The 21,385-nt window shown below is 34.6% G+C and overlaps 1 protein-coding gene across 1 annotated transcript in view; it reads right to left on the bottom strand.

Moving 5' to 3' along the window:
- Window positions 1-5,418, bottom strand: part of LOC128237700 (uncharacterized) — a 32,397-nt gene extending 26,979 nt beyond the window's left edge. The window contains exons 1-5 of the mRNA XM_052953284.1: window positions 4,529-5,418; window positions 4,238-4,436; window positions 3,997-4,056; window positions 3,588-3,681; window positions 3,226-3,309 (exon numbers count right to left, since the gene is read on the bottom strand). Coding sequence (XP_052809244.1) covers window positions 3,226-3,309; window positions 3,588-3,681; window positions 3,997-4,056; window positions 4,238-4,267 — 268 coding nt within the window. The 5' untranslated portion in view covers window positions 4,268-4,436; window positions 4,529-5,418. The remainder of the gene's footprint in view (window positions 1-3,225; window positions 3,310-3,587; window positions 3,682-3,996; window positions 4,057-4,237; window positions 4,437-4,528) is intronic.
- Between the last annotated feature and the right edge of the window lie 15,967 nt (window positions 5,419-21,385).

Raw genomic sequence — 21,385 nt, 5'->3', positions numbered from 1 at the left:
GCATGTCTTCCATGGTTGGTCAATAACCTGTTCCCATAGACACCAATGCATGTCCTCATCGTTTGGTCAGTCAAATGTTTGCATAGAAAAAAAATGCATGTCCTCAATGGTTGGTCAATTATGTTCCATAGAAGCCAATGCATGTCATCCATGATTGGTCAATGACATGTTTGCATAGAAACCAATGCATGCCCTCAATGATTGGTCAATGGCATGTATGCATAGAAACCCAATGCGTGTCCTCCATGGATGGTTAATGGCATTTTTGCATAGAAACCAATCCATGCCATCCATGGTTTGTCAATGACATGTTTGCATAGAAACCATTACATGTCCTCCAATGTTGGTCAATGGCATGTTTTCATAGAAACCAATGCATGTCCTCAATGGTTGTTCAATTACCTGTTTGCATAGACACCAATGTATGTCCTTAATGGTTTGCCAATGACATGTTTACATAGAAACCAATGAATGTCATCCATGGTTGGTCAATAACCTATTTGCATAGAAACCAATGCATCCAAAAATGGTTGGAATATGACCTCCTTATATAGAGAACTATAGACATATCCTTCATGGTTGGTCAATGACCTCTTTGCATAGACACCAATCCATGTCTCCAAGGTTAGTCAAAGATGTGTTTGCATAGAACAAATGCATGTCCATAATGTTGGTAAATGACCTGTTTGCATAAAAACCAATGCATGTCTTCAATGGTTGATCAAAGAACTGTATATATGGAAAAGCAATGCTAGTCCTATATGGTTGATCAATGACATAAACCAATATATGCTTCCCATGGTTAGTCAATAACCTGTTTGCATTGAAACAAATGCATGCACTCAATGGTTGGTTAATGACCTGTTTGCGAAGAAATCAATACATGTCTTCATTGCTTGGTCAATGATCTGTTTGCATAGAAACCAATGCATGGCCGCAATAGTTGGTCAGTGAGCTGTATACATAAAAACAAATGCATGTACTTAATGATTGGTCCATGACTTGTTTGCAAGGAAACAAATGCATGTACTCAATGGTTGGTCTATGACTTGCTTTCAAAGAAACCTAATGCATGGCCTCAAAAGTTGGTCAATGACCTGTTTGCAGAAAACAAATGCATGTCCTCAATGATTGGTCAATAATCTGTTTATATAGAGAACCAATGCATGTCTTCCATCGTTGGTCAATGACCAGTTTGCATAAAGACATACGTATATCTTCAATGGTTGGTCAATGACTTGTTTGCACAGAAACCAATGCATGTCCTCAATGGTTGGTCAATGACCTGTTAAAATATGAACCAACACATGGCCTCCATGGTTGTCAATGACCTGTTTGCGTGGTCAATAACGCATGTCACCAATGGTAGTTTAAAGAACTGCTTACACAGAGAATCAATGCATATTCTCTATGGTTGATTAATTACCTGTTTTTATAGAAACTAAAGCATGTTCTCAATGGTTGGTCAATTACCTGTTTGCATAGAAAACAATGTATGTCATCAATGGTTGGTCAATGACCTGTTAGCATAGAAACCAATGCGTGCCCCCCTAATTAATCAATGACCTCTTTGCACAGACACTTCTGCATGTGGTTAATGGTTGGTCAAAGACATGTTTGCATAAAACAAATGCATGTCCTCAATGATTGGTCATGGACACGTTTATATACAGAACTAATGCATGACCTATTTACATAGAAACAAATGCATGTACTCAATGGTTGGTCAATGACCATTGACCTGTTTGATAATAAACTAATGCATGGCCTCAATAGTTGGTCAGTGACCTGTTTGCATAAAACCAGTGCATGTCCCTTATGGTTGGTCAATGACCTGTTTCGTAGAAACCAACGAATGTCCTCAAGGGTTTGTCAATGACATGTTTGCATAAAAACCAATGCATGCTCCCCATGGTTATTCAATGACCTGTTTGCAAAGAAACAAATGCATGTCCTCAATGATTGGTCAATGACCTGTTTGCAAAGAAACCAATGGTCCTGTTTTCAAAGAAACCGATGCGTGGCCTCAAAAGTTTATCAATAACTTATTTGCATAGTAACCATTGCATGTCCTCAGTGGTAGGTCAATGACCTGTTTGCATAGAAACCAATTCATGCCCACCATGGTTGTTCAATGACCTGTTTGCATGAAAACCAATGTATGTCTTCAAAGGTTGGTCAATGACCTGTATGCACAGAAACTAATGCATGTCCTCAATGGTTGGTTAATGACCTGTTTGAATTGAGACTAATGCATGGCCTCCATGGTTGGTCAATTACCTTTTTGCATGGACACCAATGCATGTCATCAATGGTTGTTCAAAGAACTGCTTTTACAGAGAATTAATGCATGTTCCCCATGGTTGATTAAGGACCTGTTTGCAAATATCCAAAGCATGTCCTCAACGGTTGATGGTTGGTCAATGATCTGTTTGCATAGAAACAAATGCATGATCTCAATAGTTGGTTAGTGACCTGTTTGCATAGACACCAATGCATGTACTCAATGATTTGCCAATGACATGTTTGCACATGTTTGCACACAAACCAATGCATGGCCAAATTAGTTGGTCAATGACCTGTTTGCATAGACACCAATGCATGTGTCTAATGGTTGATTAATGATCTGTCTGCATAGAAACCAATGCATGTCATCAACGTTTGATCAATAACCTGTTAGCATAGAAACCAATGCATACCTCCCTTGTTGGTCAATGACCTCTTTGCACAGACACCAATGCATGTCGCTAATAGTTTGTCAAAGACGTGTTTGCAGAAAACAAATGCATGTCCTCAATGATTGTTCCATTACCTGTTTATATAGAGTAAAATATAGTTAAAATTGGGTATAAAAAAATATTAAGTAATTTCCAAAGTATGTTTCAATGACTAATATAACAGAAAAAAACACGAAAAATCATAAGTTCATTCAAAATAATTTAAACCAAATTGCACAGAACAAACATCTAATTCGGCTTTCAGGGGAGAGCAATGTTTTAATTTACTTGTCAGACTATTGGTAAGAGTTTTACCTCTAAGATTGGATTTTTGCAGAAAACGACCGTGTGACCGATTTATTATGTGGTCTGGTATGTTAAGCCGAAGGTGATAATTTACTTTTGGTGTTCACGTGTAAATATATGGTGATCTTACAGTGGAACAAACGTTTTTATGTTTATTCTATGGCTTAAAAGCTATACGCATCTACAGAATTGTGTTTCTTACCTGTGGTGACATACTGCAAGCTCAAGGGGGCGATCCCTATCTCCATTACAAAAACGCTGCTCCCCAAGCTCAAAAGGACGTAACCTGACGTGAACAACACTTCCAGGTATAAATACCATGCAAACCTCAACGTATTCGAAGATCGTATCGTTGATCAGGATTTTTTTTATATTTAATTCCGATATCAAAAATTATTATGAAGTCAATTCCTTAGCTTATAAACGACCGTATAGCCATGTAGTTTTTCGGTACAAATCAGGACAAAATACTCTTCAGTGCATAAATCCCCTACACGTACAACACATACATAAAGGGATTGTTCGGTTTGAGAATTCTGCAGAAGCAATAAGTTAAGAGGAAACCTGGGATGTTGTGTTTTTTTGCCCGTCTCCGTGCGTTAGATTGAAGGAACGTCACATTGTCAATACCGCGATATATCTCAAGGCACACGTCAGGCTGAAATACATTGGAGCAAACTTGGAGTATTTAATTATTTTAAATCAGTTAAACGAAATCATCGCATACTGGTGCCAACGCGCGTTGTTTACACAGAGTGATGAGGCTTGTAGGATGTATATGTATCGTCATTGTGAACAACATTGTACAGAACAGAACACTTATCTACCAGAGGTTCATAGACCAATGTGGCTGAATATCATACATAATTGTATGTATCAAATCACTTATTATTTCGTTTCATGGACAATACAAACTTTTACTCTCTTTTCTTAAAAAGCACGTTTAACAAACTAAATGAAAATGGATGAGTACCTCTGACCTTAAGTATGCACAAATATGCAGCGACACATCGTCACGACATTCAAGCATGCGCTGAAAAAGAACGAGGAATCGGTTTACATACGGATATATTACGACGATAGTATTTGGTGAGGTTCAGTTTTCACTCGGTGTCAATGCTTATCATGCAACATTTATAGAATATTTGGTCCTTGGAACGCTCAATTCTCGCAACTGAATAGATTATTCAAAATAATGACCTCAATCTTCTTACGTATTTTGTCAATGGAGAGGCGAACGGCATCCGTAAGTATTTATCATAATTGTCTCAATTCATTCGGATCCTATTGTTAAACCTGGTGCGCAGAGTATTTCATATTAAGTGCAGGTATCCACTTCCGGGTCGACAAGATCCAGGGACGACCGCTCCAACGGACCCATCAAGTGGTGATGATGGAGGTCCAGGGGCCTGCCTGGGAAGATATTTAAAGCACATTATTATCACTATCACATATTAAGGGCGTACAACACGCATTCACTAAAAGGAGTATGAGTTAAATCGTACCTTAGCGTCAGCGTTTAAGGATAACTCGCCCAGCCCGACCATCTCCCGCCGAGGTCCGAGTACCACTCGATATTATTGTGGTAGCTTTCGTTATCAAATTATTAATAGTTTTAGATACAAAATTAGATTCCAATTCCCAGCTTTCTTTCAAAATTCTAAAAGCATTATTAAACTTAATTCAGTCAATCATTTCGTAAACCAAACCAAATATAATATATTTAGTCCTGCTAGCTCCTGTCTATTGAACCTGGCCAATCGATATTTCTTATCTATCATTATTTATCAATGCACTTAAGAATATAGGTTTTATATTTGCTTATGTAAATCTCCAGTAATGTATGCAGTGTTTGATCAATGGTAATGCGTTGCAAGCTACGGAATGAAATCAATCGAGCTCTAATTGGAAGGTTAAACATAAAATAAGGTGAACAACTTAGTTAAAAATGGTCCTATGTATGGTCAAAGATCCAATTCCATACATACTTATAATATATGTAATGTGTTTCCGGTCCGGATATAAACATCCGACCCGAGGGCACGTGCGCTGCCAAGTTACGAGGTCAAATTTTTCTAGATAGAAAAGCGCATTTTGTTATTTCACCAAAAAGCGCGTTCGATGAGTACCTTATCGTCAGCGTTTACGGATAATTTGCCCAAGCCGCCCCTCTCCCGCCGAGGTCCTAGTACCCCTCGAAAATTATTGTTAATAGTTTTCGATATCAAATTTTAAATAGTTTTAGACACAAAATTATATCCCTTATTCTATTTTAAATTCTCAAAGCATAATTATACTTAACTCAATCAATCATGTCGTAAACCAAACCAAAATATAATCTATTTAGTCTTGCGAGCTTATATTTATTGAACCTGGCCAATCAATATAACTTATCTTTCACTATTTATCAATGCACGTACGCCTAGAGGTCTTATATACTCGTCAAAAGAAAGTCATGTAACAACGCGCTTCAAAACAAATCTTTATTAGTCACGCGTGTTATACAATGTGTGATAAATGTAAACTTATACCTAGCCTTACATGTAGATAAACTACTATTCATTTACAATAAACAGCGTCAAAAACTTACAAATTTGTTTACCCGATACCCGAACAAAGAATATTATGCACGAGCGCGATTCAAAACAAATCTTTATCAGTCACACGTATTATACAATGTGTGATAAATGTAAACTCATACCTAGCCTAACATGTAGGTAAAGTACTAATCATTAACAATAACCAGCGTCAAAAACATACTTGATATAAGAAGGAGTCTATCGTCAAATGTCACATTTATTCGTTGTAAAATATATTACTTTGAACTTACAATTGCCAAAAAATCGGTATCGTGAGAAAATTAATCCGTTTTTTAAATAATTTAAATAAGAAAATAATTTATGAGTTATGAATTCAAGTCCAGTACCGGTTTTCACAATTTAAAATGATCCGATTATTTTGACAAACAGAAAGAAGTTGTCTTATGTCTTCAAACATAGACTCCTAAACATTAAACCTCATCAACGCGGAATAATAATAAATTCTGAATACAATGTATATCTCTTTCAGCGACAAAAAAAGGTAAGATATAAGATATGATCATGCAGAGGGTATATCTATTTAGTATTCTACCTGCATAGATTCGCGTTAAGTATTTATACCTGCTTATCCTTGCTTCTGAAGTTTAATTTAATATGTCACAAGGACGACGTTCGACAGGTTGGATTGAAAGATCTGGAATTTGATTCAATAACCGACGATTTATTAAAAAACACGTATTTTAAGTGAAACAAGACAATAAGTATTTATGAAGCACTAGTCTGAAGTTGAAGACAAATATCAGAAAGAAACGATTTTCCCTCAAATGTGAGTTGTGTACAATTATTCGCCCAAAGTTTAGGTCAAAATCGATTATCATATACAATATGATCTTTAATGAGACTATACACTGTACCTGAGGTAGTTCAGTAACTAAAATCACAAAACGTCACATGTGGATTCTTTATCATTATACTTTACATGTTATGGCTGAAAAATAATTCATGAATCATGAAATTGTACACTATATATGTAATAAACATGAATCATGAAATTGTACACCATGTATGTAATAAACATGAATCATGAAATTGTACACCATGTATGTTATACACAGGAATCATGAAATTGTACACCATGTATGTAATTAACAGGAATCATGAAATATACACCATGTATGTAATAAACATGAATCACGAAATATACACCATGTATGTAATGAACACCATGTATGTAATAAATATGAATCATGAAATTGTACATCACGTGGTAAAGAGCAAGAATCATGAAATTGTACACCATGAATGTAATAAACAGGAATCATGAAATTGTACACCATGTATGTTATAAACATGAATCATGAAATTGTACAGCACGTATGTAATAAACATGAATCATGATAGTGTACATCACCCATGTAATAAACATGAATCATGAAATTGTACATCACGTATGTCATAAACATGAATCATGAAATTGTACACCATGTATGTAATAAACATGAATCACCAAATTAAACACCATATATGTAATAAACATGAATCATGAAAATGTACATTAAGTATGTAATAAACATAAATCATAAAATTATACACCATGTATGTAATAAACAGGAATCATGAAATTGAACACCAACTGTGAAATTGTACACCATGTATGTAATAAACAGGAATCATGAAACTGTACACCAACTGTGAAATTGTACACCATATATGTAATAAACATGAATCATGAAATTGAACACCAACTGTGAAATTGTACACCATATATGTAATAAACATGAATCATGAAAATGTACATTAAGTATGTAATAAACATAAATCATAAAATTGTACACCATGTATGTAATAAACAGGAATCATGAAATTGAACACCAACTGTGAAATTGTACACCATGTATGTAATAAACAGGAATCATGAAACTGTACACCATGTATGTAATAAACAGGAATCATGAAACTGTACACCATGTATGTAATTAACAGGAATCATGAAAATGTACACCATGTATGTAATAAACAGGAATCATGAAACTGTACACCATGTATGTAATTAACAGGAATCATGAAAATGTACACCATGTATGTAATAAACATGAATAAAAAAATGTACACCATGTATGTAATAAACAGGAATCATGAAACTGTACACCATGTATGTAATTAACAGGAATCATGAAAATGTACACCATGTATGTAATAAACATGAATAAAAAAATGTACACCATGTATGTAATTAACAGGAATCATAAAACTGTACACCATGTATGTAATTAACAGGAATCATGAAAATGTACACCATGTATGTAATAAACATGAATCATGAAATTGTACACCATGTATGTAATTAACAGGAATCATGAAAATGTACACCATGTATGTAATAAACATGAATAAAAAAATGTACACCATGTATGTAATAAAAAATAAACAGAAGAAGGGAACATATATTTTTTTACTTAAGCATTACAAATTCATCGCCTTAAAAACAAATATGAAAACAAAAACAAAGCATCATGGCAATTTAAAACAAAATAATTTACCAATTATGTGTCTTATTTGTAAACATAATTAAGAACATATATTTAAATGTCACTTGTTCATTAAGGTTTCCAGCGTACAATTATGTAAATTGTGAAAGCCAGGCATCTTACTTTACAATGGGGCCAATGGCTAGCTAAACTGAAAAGCTTATTTGTACAAAGGATACCTAAAATAAAAGTACTAATATGATGAGTGTATTATTGTAAGAACTACCTACAAATATTATGCAAAATGTATCACAACCCCAAATGTACATAAGTGCTGTTCCATCAAGCATACTAAGAGCAATGATATGACTCTAAACGTTTGACGGATTTAAAACAGTACCATACTCCTGTTGAAAATCTTTCCTATATATAGGTACAAGATCAGCTATAGACGGATTTAAAACAGTGCCGTACTCTTGTTAACAATCTCTCCTATATTAAGGTACAACATCGCTCCTAGACGGATTTAATACAGTGCCGTACTCCTGTTGAAAATATCATCTATATATAGGTACAACATCACTCCTTGACAAATTTAAAAGAGTGTCGTACTCCTGTTAAGATTCTCTCCTATATATAGGTACAGTATCGCTCCTAGACGGATTTAAAACAGTGCCGTACTCCTGTTAAAAACATTTCTATATATAGGTACGACATCACTCCTTGACGAATTTAACAGTGTCGTACTCCTGTTGAAAATATCTTCTATATATAGATACAACATCACTCCTTGACGGATTTAAAACAGTGCCGTACTCCTGTTGAAATTCTCTCCTATATATAGGTACAACTTTACTCCTAGACGGATGATTAATAACTGTGCAGTACTCCTGTTCAAATTATCTCCTATATGTAGGTACGACATTACTCCCAGACGGATTAAAAACAGTGGATATACCTGTTGGAATTCTCTCCTATAAATTGTTACGATATCACTCCTAGACGGATTTAAAACAATGCCGTACTGGTGGTGGATTTCTCTCCTATATATACGATATCACTCCTAGCCGCATTTAAAACAGTGCCGTACTCCTGTTGGAATTCTCTCCTATATATATGTACGACATCACTCCAAGACGCATTTCAAACAGTGCCGTACTCCTGCTGGATGTCTCTCCTATATATAGGTACGATATCACTCCTAGACGGATTCAAAACAGTGCCGTACTTCTGTTGGAATTCTCTCCTATATATAGGTACGACATCGCTCCTAGACGCATTTAAAACAGTGCCGTACTTCTGTTTGAATTATCTCTAATACAGAGATAGGACATCATTCCTAGATGAATTTAAAACAGTGCCGTACTCCTGTTGGTATTCTCTCCTATATAAAGGTACGATATTTCTCCTAGACAGATTTTAAACAGAGCCGTACTTCTGTTGGAATTCTCTCCTATATTTAGGTACAACATTACTCCTAGACGAATAAAAAGCAGTGCCATACTCCTATTGGAATTCTCTCCTATATATAGGTAGGAATTCAAAGGACTGAATTTTAAACAGTGCCGTATTTCTGTTGGAATTCTCTCCTATGTTTTGGTACGATATCACTCCTAGACGAATTTAAAACAGTGCCGTACTCCTGTTTGAATTCTCTCCTACATATAGGTAAGACTTCTCTCCTATATTTAGGTACAACATCCCTCTTAGTCGAATAAAAAAAACAGTGCCGTACTCCTGTTGTATTTCTCTCCTATATATAGGTAGGACTTCAAAGGACTGAATTTAAAACAGTGCCTTACTCCTGTTGGAATTCTCTCCTATATATTGATACGATATCACTCTTATTCTGATTTAAAACAGTGCCGTATCCCTGTTGTTATTCTCTCCTATATATTGAAACGATATCAATCTTATTCGGATTTAAAACAGTTCCTTACTCCTGTTGGAATTCTCTCCTATATATTGGTATGATATCACTCTTTGACGGATTTAAAACAGTGCCGTACTCCTGCTGGATTTCTCTCCTATATATAGGTACGACATCACTCCTGGACGGATTTAAAACAGTGCCGTACTCCTGTTGGAGTTCTCTCCCATACTGAGGTAGGAGATCATTCCTAGATGAATAAAAAAAGAGTGCCGTACTCCTGTTGGTATTCTCTCCTATGTATTGGTACGATATCACTCATAGACGAACTTAAAACATTGCCATACTCCTGTTGGAATTCTCTCCTATATATAAGTACGACTTCTCTCCTATATTTAGGTACAACATCACTCCTAGTCGAATAAAAAAACAGTGCCGTACTCCTGTTGTATTTCTCTCCTATATATAGGTAGGACTTCAAAGGACTGAATTTAAAACAGTGCCTTACTCCTGTTAGAATTCTCTCCTATATATAGGAACGACATCACTCCTAGACGGATTTAAAACAGTGGATACTCCTGTTGGAATTTTCTCCAATATATTGGTATGATATTACTCCTAGAAGGATTTAAAACAGTGCCGTATTCCTGTTGGAATTCTCTCCTATATATAGTTACGACATCAATCCTAGACGGATTTAAAACAGTGCCGTACTTCTGTTGGAATTCTCTCCTATATATTGGTACGATATCACTCCTAGACTCCTAGACGGATATAAAATAGTGGCGTACTCCTGTTGGATTTCTCTTCCATATAGGTACGATATCACTCCTAGACGGATTTGAAACAGTGGATACTCCTGTTGGAATTCTTTCCTATGTATTGGTACGATATCACACCTAGACGGATTAAAACAGTGCCGTACCCCTGTTGGAATTCTCTCCAATATATGTACAATATCGCTCCTAGACGGATGATTTAAATCAGATCTGTACTCCTGTTGGATATCTCTCCTATATATATGTATGATATCACTCCTAGACGGATTTAAAAACAAACAGTACCGTACTCCTGTTGGAATTAACTCCTATATATTGGTACGATATCACTCCTAGACGGATTTAAAACAATGCCGTTCTCCTGTTGGAATTCTCTCCTATATAAAGGTACCATATCACACCTTGCCGGATTTAAAAAAGTGCTTACTCCTGTTGGAATTATCTTCTATATATATAGGTACGACATCGCTCCTATACGGATTTAAAACAGTGCAGTACGCTGTGGTGTGTATGCTTAATTTTACTCGCACTCGGGCAAGGCTCATTAGCAATCATTCCAATAAGATTGTTTGTCATTTAATGATTTGGAGCACATCGCACAGACAGCGGGTCCGGGCTTCACAAGTATAGAGAAGCACATTTTTAAACGGTTGAACATATGTATATTTTAAACATACAATAAAATAAACTCATTCCAATTAAAACGAAATCAATACATTTGGATGTTTATTAAATCATTGTCATTCAAAGTCAATATTAATTTGAAATAAAAATAAGACATAACCCTGTTCCAATGATTAATATAAAAACAATGACAACGCTTTACTCTTGTTCTAAAATGAATAATATTTAACTACTTGATATTAAATAAACCATCAATTTGAAAAAGATAACAAAATAGTTAAATCTCAATGGTGACGAAAAGAATCAAAAGATCCCCATCTCCATTGCACAGACGCCGTTACTTCAGCTCGAAAGGACGCCACCGACGTGGAACAAACCTGACGAGTTCCAATTCCCGATCATTAATCAGGAATTTTGCATGTTATTTTTAATACTGATATCACGAATGATTATCAAAGTAAATACGTAAGCTCATACACGACCTAATCACCATGTCCATTTTCGGTACAAATCAGCACTAAATGTTTTTCAAAACAATAGGGTTAGTAGAACTGCGTTTTGATCCGGGAGGTTGTATTCGACTCTAGTGGATTTTTACCTATTCGGATTTTTCACGAGGCGCAAGCCGTGTGAAATTAAAATATGCAAAAATCCACGAGTCGAATACGACATTCCGGATCGAAACGCAGTACTACTCACCCTTTTATTACATACATTACTGGCTAGATCACTTAAAAGCCACATGTTTTCATATAAATGTCATTTTGTTTTACGACGTCATCTTAACATCGCGCAAAAATACTTGTTATGACGTGACGTAACAAGAGTGGAATACGGCCGTATTGCACTGGAAAGGAATACAAACTGCCGTAGTTTGCGATATATATTGCGTGTAGATTTATGATGGGTATATATTAAAACATAATAACACAACAATACTGCGTCAAAGTGCATAAACTGTTATGGTCAGAACATTTCTTCGCAGAACGAGCAATTTAAAACTAAGAAACTGAAACACGTCAATTAACCAAATTAAAATAGAGGAGTGCCTTTTTGCCGATGTTTTACCTTTGTGTTGAGTTCGTATGTACCAACATGCAGCGATACTCTGTCGCGACATCCACGCATGCGCTCAGATGTAATGCTTATAACCCGCGACCTCGTGCTCTACTTTGAGAAGTAGATCTACTCAAAATCGACATAACCACAAGGTTATTTAGTGAGCTTCTGTTAGTGTATACCATGCATTCAATGTAAATATTTTGTTATTGCCAAGCTCAAAATGAATCAACGATTTTCCGCAATAAGATTTCAACTGGATTTATAGCAAATGCAAATAAATATATGTTAAATGTCATGTCCACAATGTTCTTACGTAAATTACCAGTTGAGTGGCCTTGATATCCGTTCAACAAAGAGTATACTTATGTAGATATCATCAATGTTTAAGTTCAATGGACGCAATAAATCTTTCATTATACACTTTATTTAAACATAATTATAAAATTTCATTAATATTAACATTAACGAACGCAGTGAATAAAAATTACTCCGCGTCACGACATCAGTAGCCATTTGGGATGCAAACGAATATTCGAATATTCGATCGAACGTTTGGTATTCGAATGTCAAAATCGGTATTCGAATATTCGATGTTTTTGTTGAATTAATAAATTAATAAACTTTTTTGCCTACAACTGTCATCTTCGGCTGTCTTGTTTTACAACGATGGATCTTTAATGCCAGAGGTGTGAACTTGATGACACTATAAACGCGCCATATCGGATATATCGTCGGGAACTATAAAACAGTCCCCGTAATTTTGCATTTACTGGCTGTTAGACAAGTGATAGCAAACACATTGTGTTGTCTTCACTGCTCTTCAAGCTTGGCGATATTGCACAAATCGCCTTGATGATTCGAAGGACATGTGCTAGTTATGTGCTTCAAACTGTTTTCCATGTTTCGGTACAATGCAAAAGTGAACGCAGAGGAATTGATATAGTTCGTTTTTTTGTTTGAAATATATGGCTTTTTCTTGGGATATATTCTGAATCTGGGGAAATTCAGAGGCTAATTTGTGGAACAATAAGTGACCGTCGCGTGTACCGAATAAGACAAAGAAGGGTTACAAAGCCCTGGCTATTACGTTAGTGAAAATTAGTTTACTACACTTCTTAAAGGATCATTTTGGTATTCGAATATTCGAATATTCGATCAAAAGAATAACCGAATATTCGAATATCATTTTGCCATTCGTTTGCATCCCTAGTAGCCATCTTCGCAAGCGCTTTCTTGTGAAATGTACAAAAATACACTATGTCTAGATATGTATATAGTATGATAACAGTTTACTTGTCGATATATTGGATGAGATTTCGAGTTTGTAATTATAGGTATAGAAAATGACAGTTGTTATTGTTAGCAATAGCATAAAATGATATGTAAACATGATGCAGTATTTTTCAAAAGGTTTGAGTGTTTGGTGTTTATTGCGGATTTATTAGTAAATTATTGTGAAACTATCGTATTAATAATTAAGAAGGAATTGATACCCGGTGATAGTGTCAGACTAACATCAACGGGACAACACAATGGTCAGTATAGTGAAAGAGAACAGCGTATTAATTATGTTTTAATTAAGCTTATATAAATGCCTCATATTTAAGGAATTATTTAAGTTTTAATAATAGCGTTAATCAATTAATCGCTGGGTAGTGTGTTTAAGTGAATATCGTGTTTTAACATTTGTGTACAACTCTTGACAGCTGTTTCATAAATAGTTGTAATTATCCGACTCTATGGATGCGTGTACATTGAAACTTGTATTTAGAACAATCACAGTTTACACGCTGTTCCTTAAAAGGAATCGTTCACGTTTTATCAAGGAGGAGGACGTTTTTTCGTTTCTTGCAAACATTAAGTGAGAAAAATGTTTCATGGCAAACAAAATGGCGGATTTAGAATGGAAAGTACTGATTCTGGTACCAACTTTTGTCTGGTAAGTGGACTTTTTCTTTAAATTTTGACAAATGTATGCGTCCAGTATGTGTAACGCAAGTCGGTTGACAAATGTAAGTGAACACTTTCTTTATTTTTTACAAGTTTCAAAAACATATCTTTAAAATGCTTCCTCCAAATCATTTCCTTTGACATTGATCAGTTACACTAATGTTGATGTCACACGTTCAGTGTTAACATCAGAACTTAACATTGAAACTAACGTCCGTTACCATATTAAAGAACATCTACATTGATCATACTATTTACAAAGAGGGCTTCCTTTAAAAGGCCTTTTTATAACTTTTATGAGTTCTGTAGGTATTGATTAACAGTAAGGTACATTGTATTCAAAATAATTTTATTTAGTAATGTTTGTTTGAAGATATATGAAAAAGGCCGTTAGTATGCCAAAACGTATGACATTACCGGTATTGTACTCGACGTATCTGTCATTTGCATCGCGGGAACTGTTCACCACTCGTTTTGTTAAGTATATAGACGAAAATGTATTTTAATGATTCCTTGGCAACCACGTTTTACAGCGTAACAAAATGTCTGTTATAGGGACATATTCTCGATGACAATGTGACAAGTTTATCATAGCAAACAGTATCATAATAATTCATAAATTAGAGAATTCATACTGACGAACACTGTATTGCTGTTTTGTGCCATGTTCTTTGCTTGTTTTAACCTTAAAAGATGGCAGATAATAAGTTCAATAAATCATGCCGTGTCCTCCTGAATGAATGGGGAAACGGCGACATTGTCGAGGAAACCAAATTCATAAATGGAATAAGTAACCATAGGAGGAGATGTTGCACATATTCTTGTTTTAACATTCATTTACCCTTTATTTTATATAATTTCTAATATCTCAGGCCTTGTTTACCAACAAACCAGCGTTATTTAACCATCAACCATCTTTGCTTCCATCAATATATCTCGAAATAATGGGACACAGTGTTGGCTGAATCTTTATATTTGACTTTTTTTCTGAGCGCAATTTTCTTAATGATTTATTATTTTATCTCAAAAAATTATAACCGAGATTCACGGTACAAATAGTGTTACAATTGGCACAGACCTTTTCATGCTATTTTCTTTTACTATTATTAGCTAAGACAGTTTAATATCTGATTTCATTTTAAACATATTACGTATGAATTGATCATTGTATTTATGATAACAGACATGACAGAGCAGAATGCTAGTTAAACTCAAAACACAAAACGTGCTTTAATATATAAGAGTTACAATAAACATTAAGATCGTATACTGTATACTACCTATCGTAAATCAAACCAAATACAAAAGTCGGTAAAAACATCTCTGAGGGCTTATGTTTATTGTATTTTTTTTATATTATAAACTTATCTATCTTAACGCACGTAGCCACATTTGCTTAAGTTAAATATATATTCTGTTTTTGTCTGTTTGGAGTTCTGTCGATTTAGTATCTTACAGTTTATAAAAATTTGCCAGCGCCCATCAATACTTTTGAATATTATTGAGTATAAAAGCTATCAATGAAATGAGTCGAAAGTCTCACATCCAGGCTCCTTAAACGTGAATTTAAGTACTGTCTATGGCAAATAATAGTGCATGATCATCGTTAATGGCTTATATTCATTTTTACTATGGTGTGAATGCCGGTATGACTAGCTAGGGTCAAATTGATGTCAGCGTCACAAATTAATTGTATATTACTCATTAAATTATATGTTATAAGGTTTGAGAGTTGTTTTGGTGTGAGTGGCGGTATTACTAATTCAACAAACATGATCGGCAAGGAAACCTCCTTATTTTCGCACGAATAACCAAAACAGTTATAAACCTATACCGCAGATAAAATAAATACATTTATGTTTTCTATTTCATTCCATTACAAGCGAAACGTAAATCATTTATTATTTGCCTTAAAGATCAAGTTACTTTTTTACATGATTAAATAAATCTATCGAATAATTAATAATTTCACAAATGCTGAACTGGGGATTTGACAATATTTGAGTTCGATGTATCTAAGCGTCGAATGACCAATTCAACACACATTAGTCACGAGGAAACATCCTTATTTTCGTACGAATAATCAAACCAGTTGTAATTCGATACCGCAGATATAATAAATACAAAAAAAAACCTTCATAAATTTCTATTGATATTACTTCTTCCGCACAAATACGTTACTGAATAAACTATTTTTAAAGTATATGCAATTGCTCTTCAGTTGCCAAAACAGAAGCAAATGTTTGATTGTGATAACCAGTACTGAATTGTTGTATCACAATAAAAACGCTTTTACCTTGATGACCTCTCTTGTATTGTATATTGGGGATCGATTTTGTGCCAAATTCCGGCATACATTATACATTATGAATAGCAAGCTTTATCACATTTCGAGGTTTTAATATGTATATGGCGTGACAATAATTTGGACCTGGATATATTGGGTTACACTAGAGTTTGTTCTGATATCTATAGAAAATGATAACACATGGAAATCAAATATTTATACGTAGTTTTGTTATGTTTTAGTCTTTAAAACGTTTTACAAACTGGATTATTATACGACGAAAAATACGGCTTCATGAATTATATGTATTGTGTAACTGCTAAATATATAATTTCATGTTGATGTTTTGTTACTAAGAGTTTGGTTAATAGCTATATTGGTACGGGAAAGTGTATAGTAACCAAAAAATGAATGTTACTCTCTTAATGTTGAGCGCGAAATGCCGCTACCGAAGAGCCCACTTATACATTAATGACTAAATGAAAATATTGCGGTTGATATTTACGTTATTGAATTTTGGTGGATGTAAATCTGTCCGGCGATCCCATTGGCAGAGGCATAAGCCTGAACACTAATGTTCAACTTCACAGTTTGCAAATCCTCCCAAGGTCACATTTTCAAAACGTGAATGCACTTTATCATAGTTCCAAAAAAGAAAATCGTGGTACACGTATTGCGAATGACTGCGGCGGGGACCTAAAAACATCATTCTTAAGTATGCCATGAACTAAAATGACCTGAAACTTCGTCAACATGTTAACTATATCAATTTTAACTAGTGTAGTAAATCTGGTAAATATGTTTGGCCATTTATAATCCAGGATCGATTGAGGAGAAATACTGCTTTATGCGTACGTAGATTTTGTTTCAAAACGAATTTGTGGAAATAAAGCAAACTTATTTCAAGGTGTAAATGAGACGGATCTGCGCCCTTCCAGATTTTTTATCTGTTTTGGTAAACATGTCGGACAGGGCGCGAGATGAGGCGGACTAAGGCTATCAGACATAAGCTGGGCTCTAAGGCAGTTTGCAGAGTTGATTTTAGCTCGAGTGCTAGTACAGCGGTAAAATTATATATTAATCACTATGGAGGCCTGTCCCTTGGTGGACACAATATTTGTGTCAAAAATTGGCTAAAAGAATGTGTCTCATTTGGCTCTAACCCATGACGTCATTGGCGACGCTTAACGACAATACCACTACCAGCCATATACATGATTGACTGGTGCTTTGAGAAATCCAACCCTGTGTTGGTTTGTGCTGACTAAGCTGGATAAGGTTCCCGGCGGGTATTCCGCCCCCCCCCCAGCTGGAGGACACTCGCTTGACATTGTTCCAACGAGCGTCATTAGAATAATAATGCAAATATTTGCTTAGCAATCTTAAGTCTACATGGTGTGTACGATTATGCAGATGCTTACAATAATTAATATCCACCCGAAAGCGATAGAAAATCTTCCATAACGTACTTAACATTATAGTTTATATTACTGTGCAAATATTTAACATTATCTGAACAAACTTAAAACCCTATATGGATCCCTCAGAGCTGTGATTTTACAAGCATACCATATATCAGCGGACAAGTCATTCTACCAATACTTTGATAAGTTGAAAGCCTTCAGAAATTTGCTTAAAAAGATACAATACACATGCATATGCAATCAGAATTTATCAACCGAATAAATTAACTATATTTAGCTCGGTTTACGACATAATCGGTGGACATGTAATGCACTATAACACATAAACTAGTGACACGTCTTATTGCTTTAATTATGTAATAAAGAATGTATTGTTGGTTAGACTATAGTTTTCATTCAAGATGTTAATTTATTGATCTTGTGTGTGCAATATATGGGCTTCTTTGAAAAGCAATATCCGTTATAAGAGAGTAACACAGGTGTTGATATTACAAATGTCTTTTCACTTCGGCATTAAAAGAAGGTCTGGCCAACCCGAGAATCTATATAAAGGTTGATGTATTTTTCTTGCCAGTAAATGCATTTTTTGACATGATATTGGAAATTATCTATAAAGTGTTGCCAATCTTCACTGGCATTAGAGGAATGTTTTAAACAAGTGATAAAACTTTACTCAGTAAGTCGGTGTTATCACCTGAGTAGTTATTAACATGACCGTAAACACATTTTTGTATAATCAAAAGAAAACTTATTCAATACATGCAATCAAAGTATATAATACAGCTAGTATCCAAAGTCATTTGTCATATAATAAAAAATCAGGACGAAATTGTGCGTATTTGAGTGTATTAAAATCAATGATATTGTTATCTTTAGAAACTTAGATAAAGTAATTAGTGTTGCAGTGTTCATTTGGTGAACGTTAACGATATATATAAAAAATGAACTCTATCTAAAATCGCAATTTTGAAACATAATCATAAAAAGATAATGTTTCAAAATTCTATAACTTGCGATTTTAAATAGAGTTCATTTTTTATTTATCGTTAACATGCGAAACCCAAAGAAAGATTATAAAAGAAATCATTTAATCATTTTATCTGCACTAGACAACAAACATTTCATTTGTGTCATTAACACCATTTGAGCGTTTACGCCTTTATAGTAGTGCCTTTGATATTGTCTTACTGCTTGCTTTGTTATATATTAACAATTTATAGTGCCTTTGATATTGTCTTACTGCTTGCTTTGTTATATATTAACAATTTATAGTGTCTTTGATATTGTCTTACTGCTTGCTTTGTTATATATTAACAATTTATAGTGCCTTTGATATTGTCTTACTGCTTGCTTTACGTAAAGTGTTTATGTGGTGGTGTGTATGCGTGCGTGCGTGCGTGGGAGCATTTGTGCATGCGTGCATATGTATGTGTAGGTCTTTTTTGAATGAATTAGCTTAAACATATTTATAGTTGTTGCGTTAAAGAGTTGCTTTCAATTAGATTGACGTGTTTATTTACTGAATTTATATATATTTATACTTTGAATTATAGTATATTTTGGTTCAGGTGGTTATTTTGTATTGCTATATAGTGCTTGTGGTATTTCTGTTTTCTGCATCAAAGTGTTTAACTGGATTAATCGAGTGCTTATTGTGTTAATAGTCTGTATATATCTATAGTGGTTGTGATGTTTCCGTATTCTAGTTTTAAGTGTTTTCCTGGATTATTTCAGTTTTTATTGTGTCCACATTTCAGTGTGTCCCAGCTATAAACTCAAACCCTGTATGGTTATTGGGGTTGAAATTTGTATGATTTAAAACCCTTACAAATGATTACCAGTAGATTATGCAATGGTGTAGCTGAAATTGCAATTTTAGTAACAATTAAATTTACTAAACAAATTCACAAGTGAACTGCCTCAAACAGGGCAGTCATGGGTATAAAACATTAATGTAGATTCGTAGGGAATTCTTCACCCTTAGTTATGTTTGTTTGCCCTCACAACAACCACAACTAATGCCTTTATTCTTAGCAAATTCACAGCCTAGTGAAAGTTGAAAATGGTTCTTTCTTATTCCAGATTGACTGCAGCTTCAAGTGGAGTTTCGTGTCGATTTCGAATTACATACCGCCACTTGCCGACGGGAAATTAGATAATAAATGCTACCATTACTGTTTAAAAACAAACCCTGCCTAGTATTTCAATATGTTCGTGAACCCGCGTGAAATGTTTATTTTAATTATAATTGTGGTTTTAGTGAGTATTGTTAAAGGGGACAATGCACATTTAAGCAATTACTCAAATTCAGTTGTGAGTTGCCACGAACGCGGAGGTCTTATTACACAGAAAATGCTTAAATTCAATGGATTATTCAACATAACAGGTGAACTTAATATAAACAACGATGTGTTAAAGGACGGGGAATCCGTATGGGTACAAGGACATGTTCAAACAGGACCATATATAGCTCTCCATACTTGCATGAAGTTTAGCAACCAGAATAAACACCTGTTGGCAGGGATCAGGACATTTCATTCTAACATCCTTTACAAATGCAGCGTGTTCTGTGATCATATTTTACACTCGACGCGATATGTAGGCATTTACAAATATTCATGTTTTTTGCATATATTTTTCATTCAGATTTCCACATACACCGGAGTGTCTAGACAGTGACTTCATGGACACACACAATAGGATAATCGTTTTTAGAATGATTGGGAACATGCATTTGAACGTCCATTCAAAATCAGCAAATTTCATCTGCCTTGCAGCTTCATTTCCGGAAAGTGGAAATTCATCGTACTATAACACTAAATGTGCATCTCCGTTATATGGCATATACACACAACGTGTTGATAGTGATCTTAGTAAAAAATGTCAACGTACGCTTGGCGAATTTTGTTTCAACGAAGGAAAAAGTACATTCCTTGAGCATTACCGAAAGTGTTGGCTACACAACGGGACCCTTATACCGTTTTTTTTCAGGCATAACCGTATCGTTAAATGATTCAGTAATGCTTGGCAGTTTTTGGGCTGTCAAAGCTATAAAAGATGATTGCAAAAGCAATGATTCTTGGGCATGTTTATCAATCACACCATTCAATGGAACCATTTACATAGAGACAGAGAATTGTTCAAATGAAAATGCATTTTTTTGTATGGACGATTTACAAGAAGTATTTAACATTGACGAATCGCAGACAAAATATGGTGTAATAAGACACACTGTGCCCGTTTGTGTTGATACAAAAGGTTTTCATGCATTTGCATTTATCATTATTTTTATTGGTATAATTATTTGTATTACGTTCCCTGGTTTATTAAAATTCAGAGGCAATTCACAGAAAAAAAC

This window comes from Mya arenaria, chromosome 6 (assembly GCF_026914265.1).
Source record: "Mya arenaria isolate MELC-2E11 chromosome 6, ASM2691426v1".
Classification (NCBI taxonomy): Eukaryota; Metazoa; Mollusca; class Bivalvia; order Myida; family Myidae; genus Mya; species Mya arenaria.
This window is presented reverse-complemented; position numbering and strand designations above follow the sequence as displayed.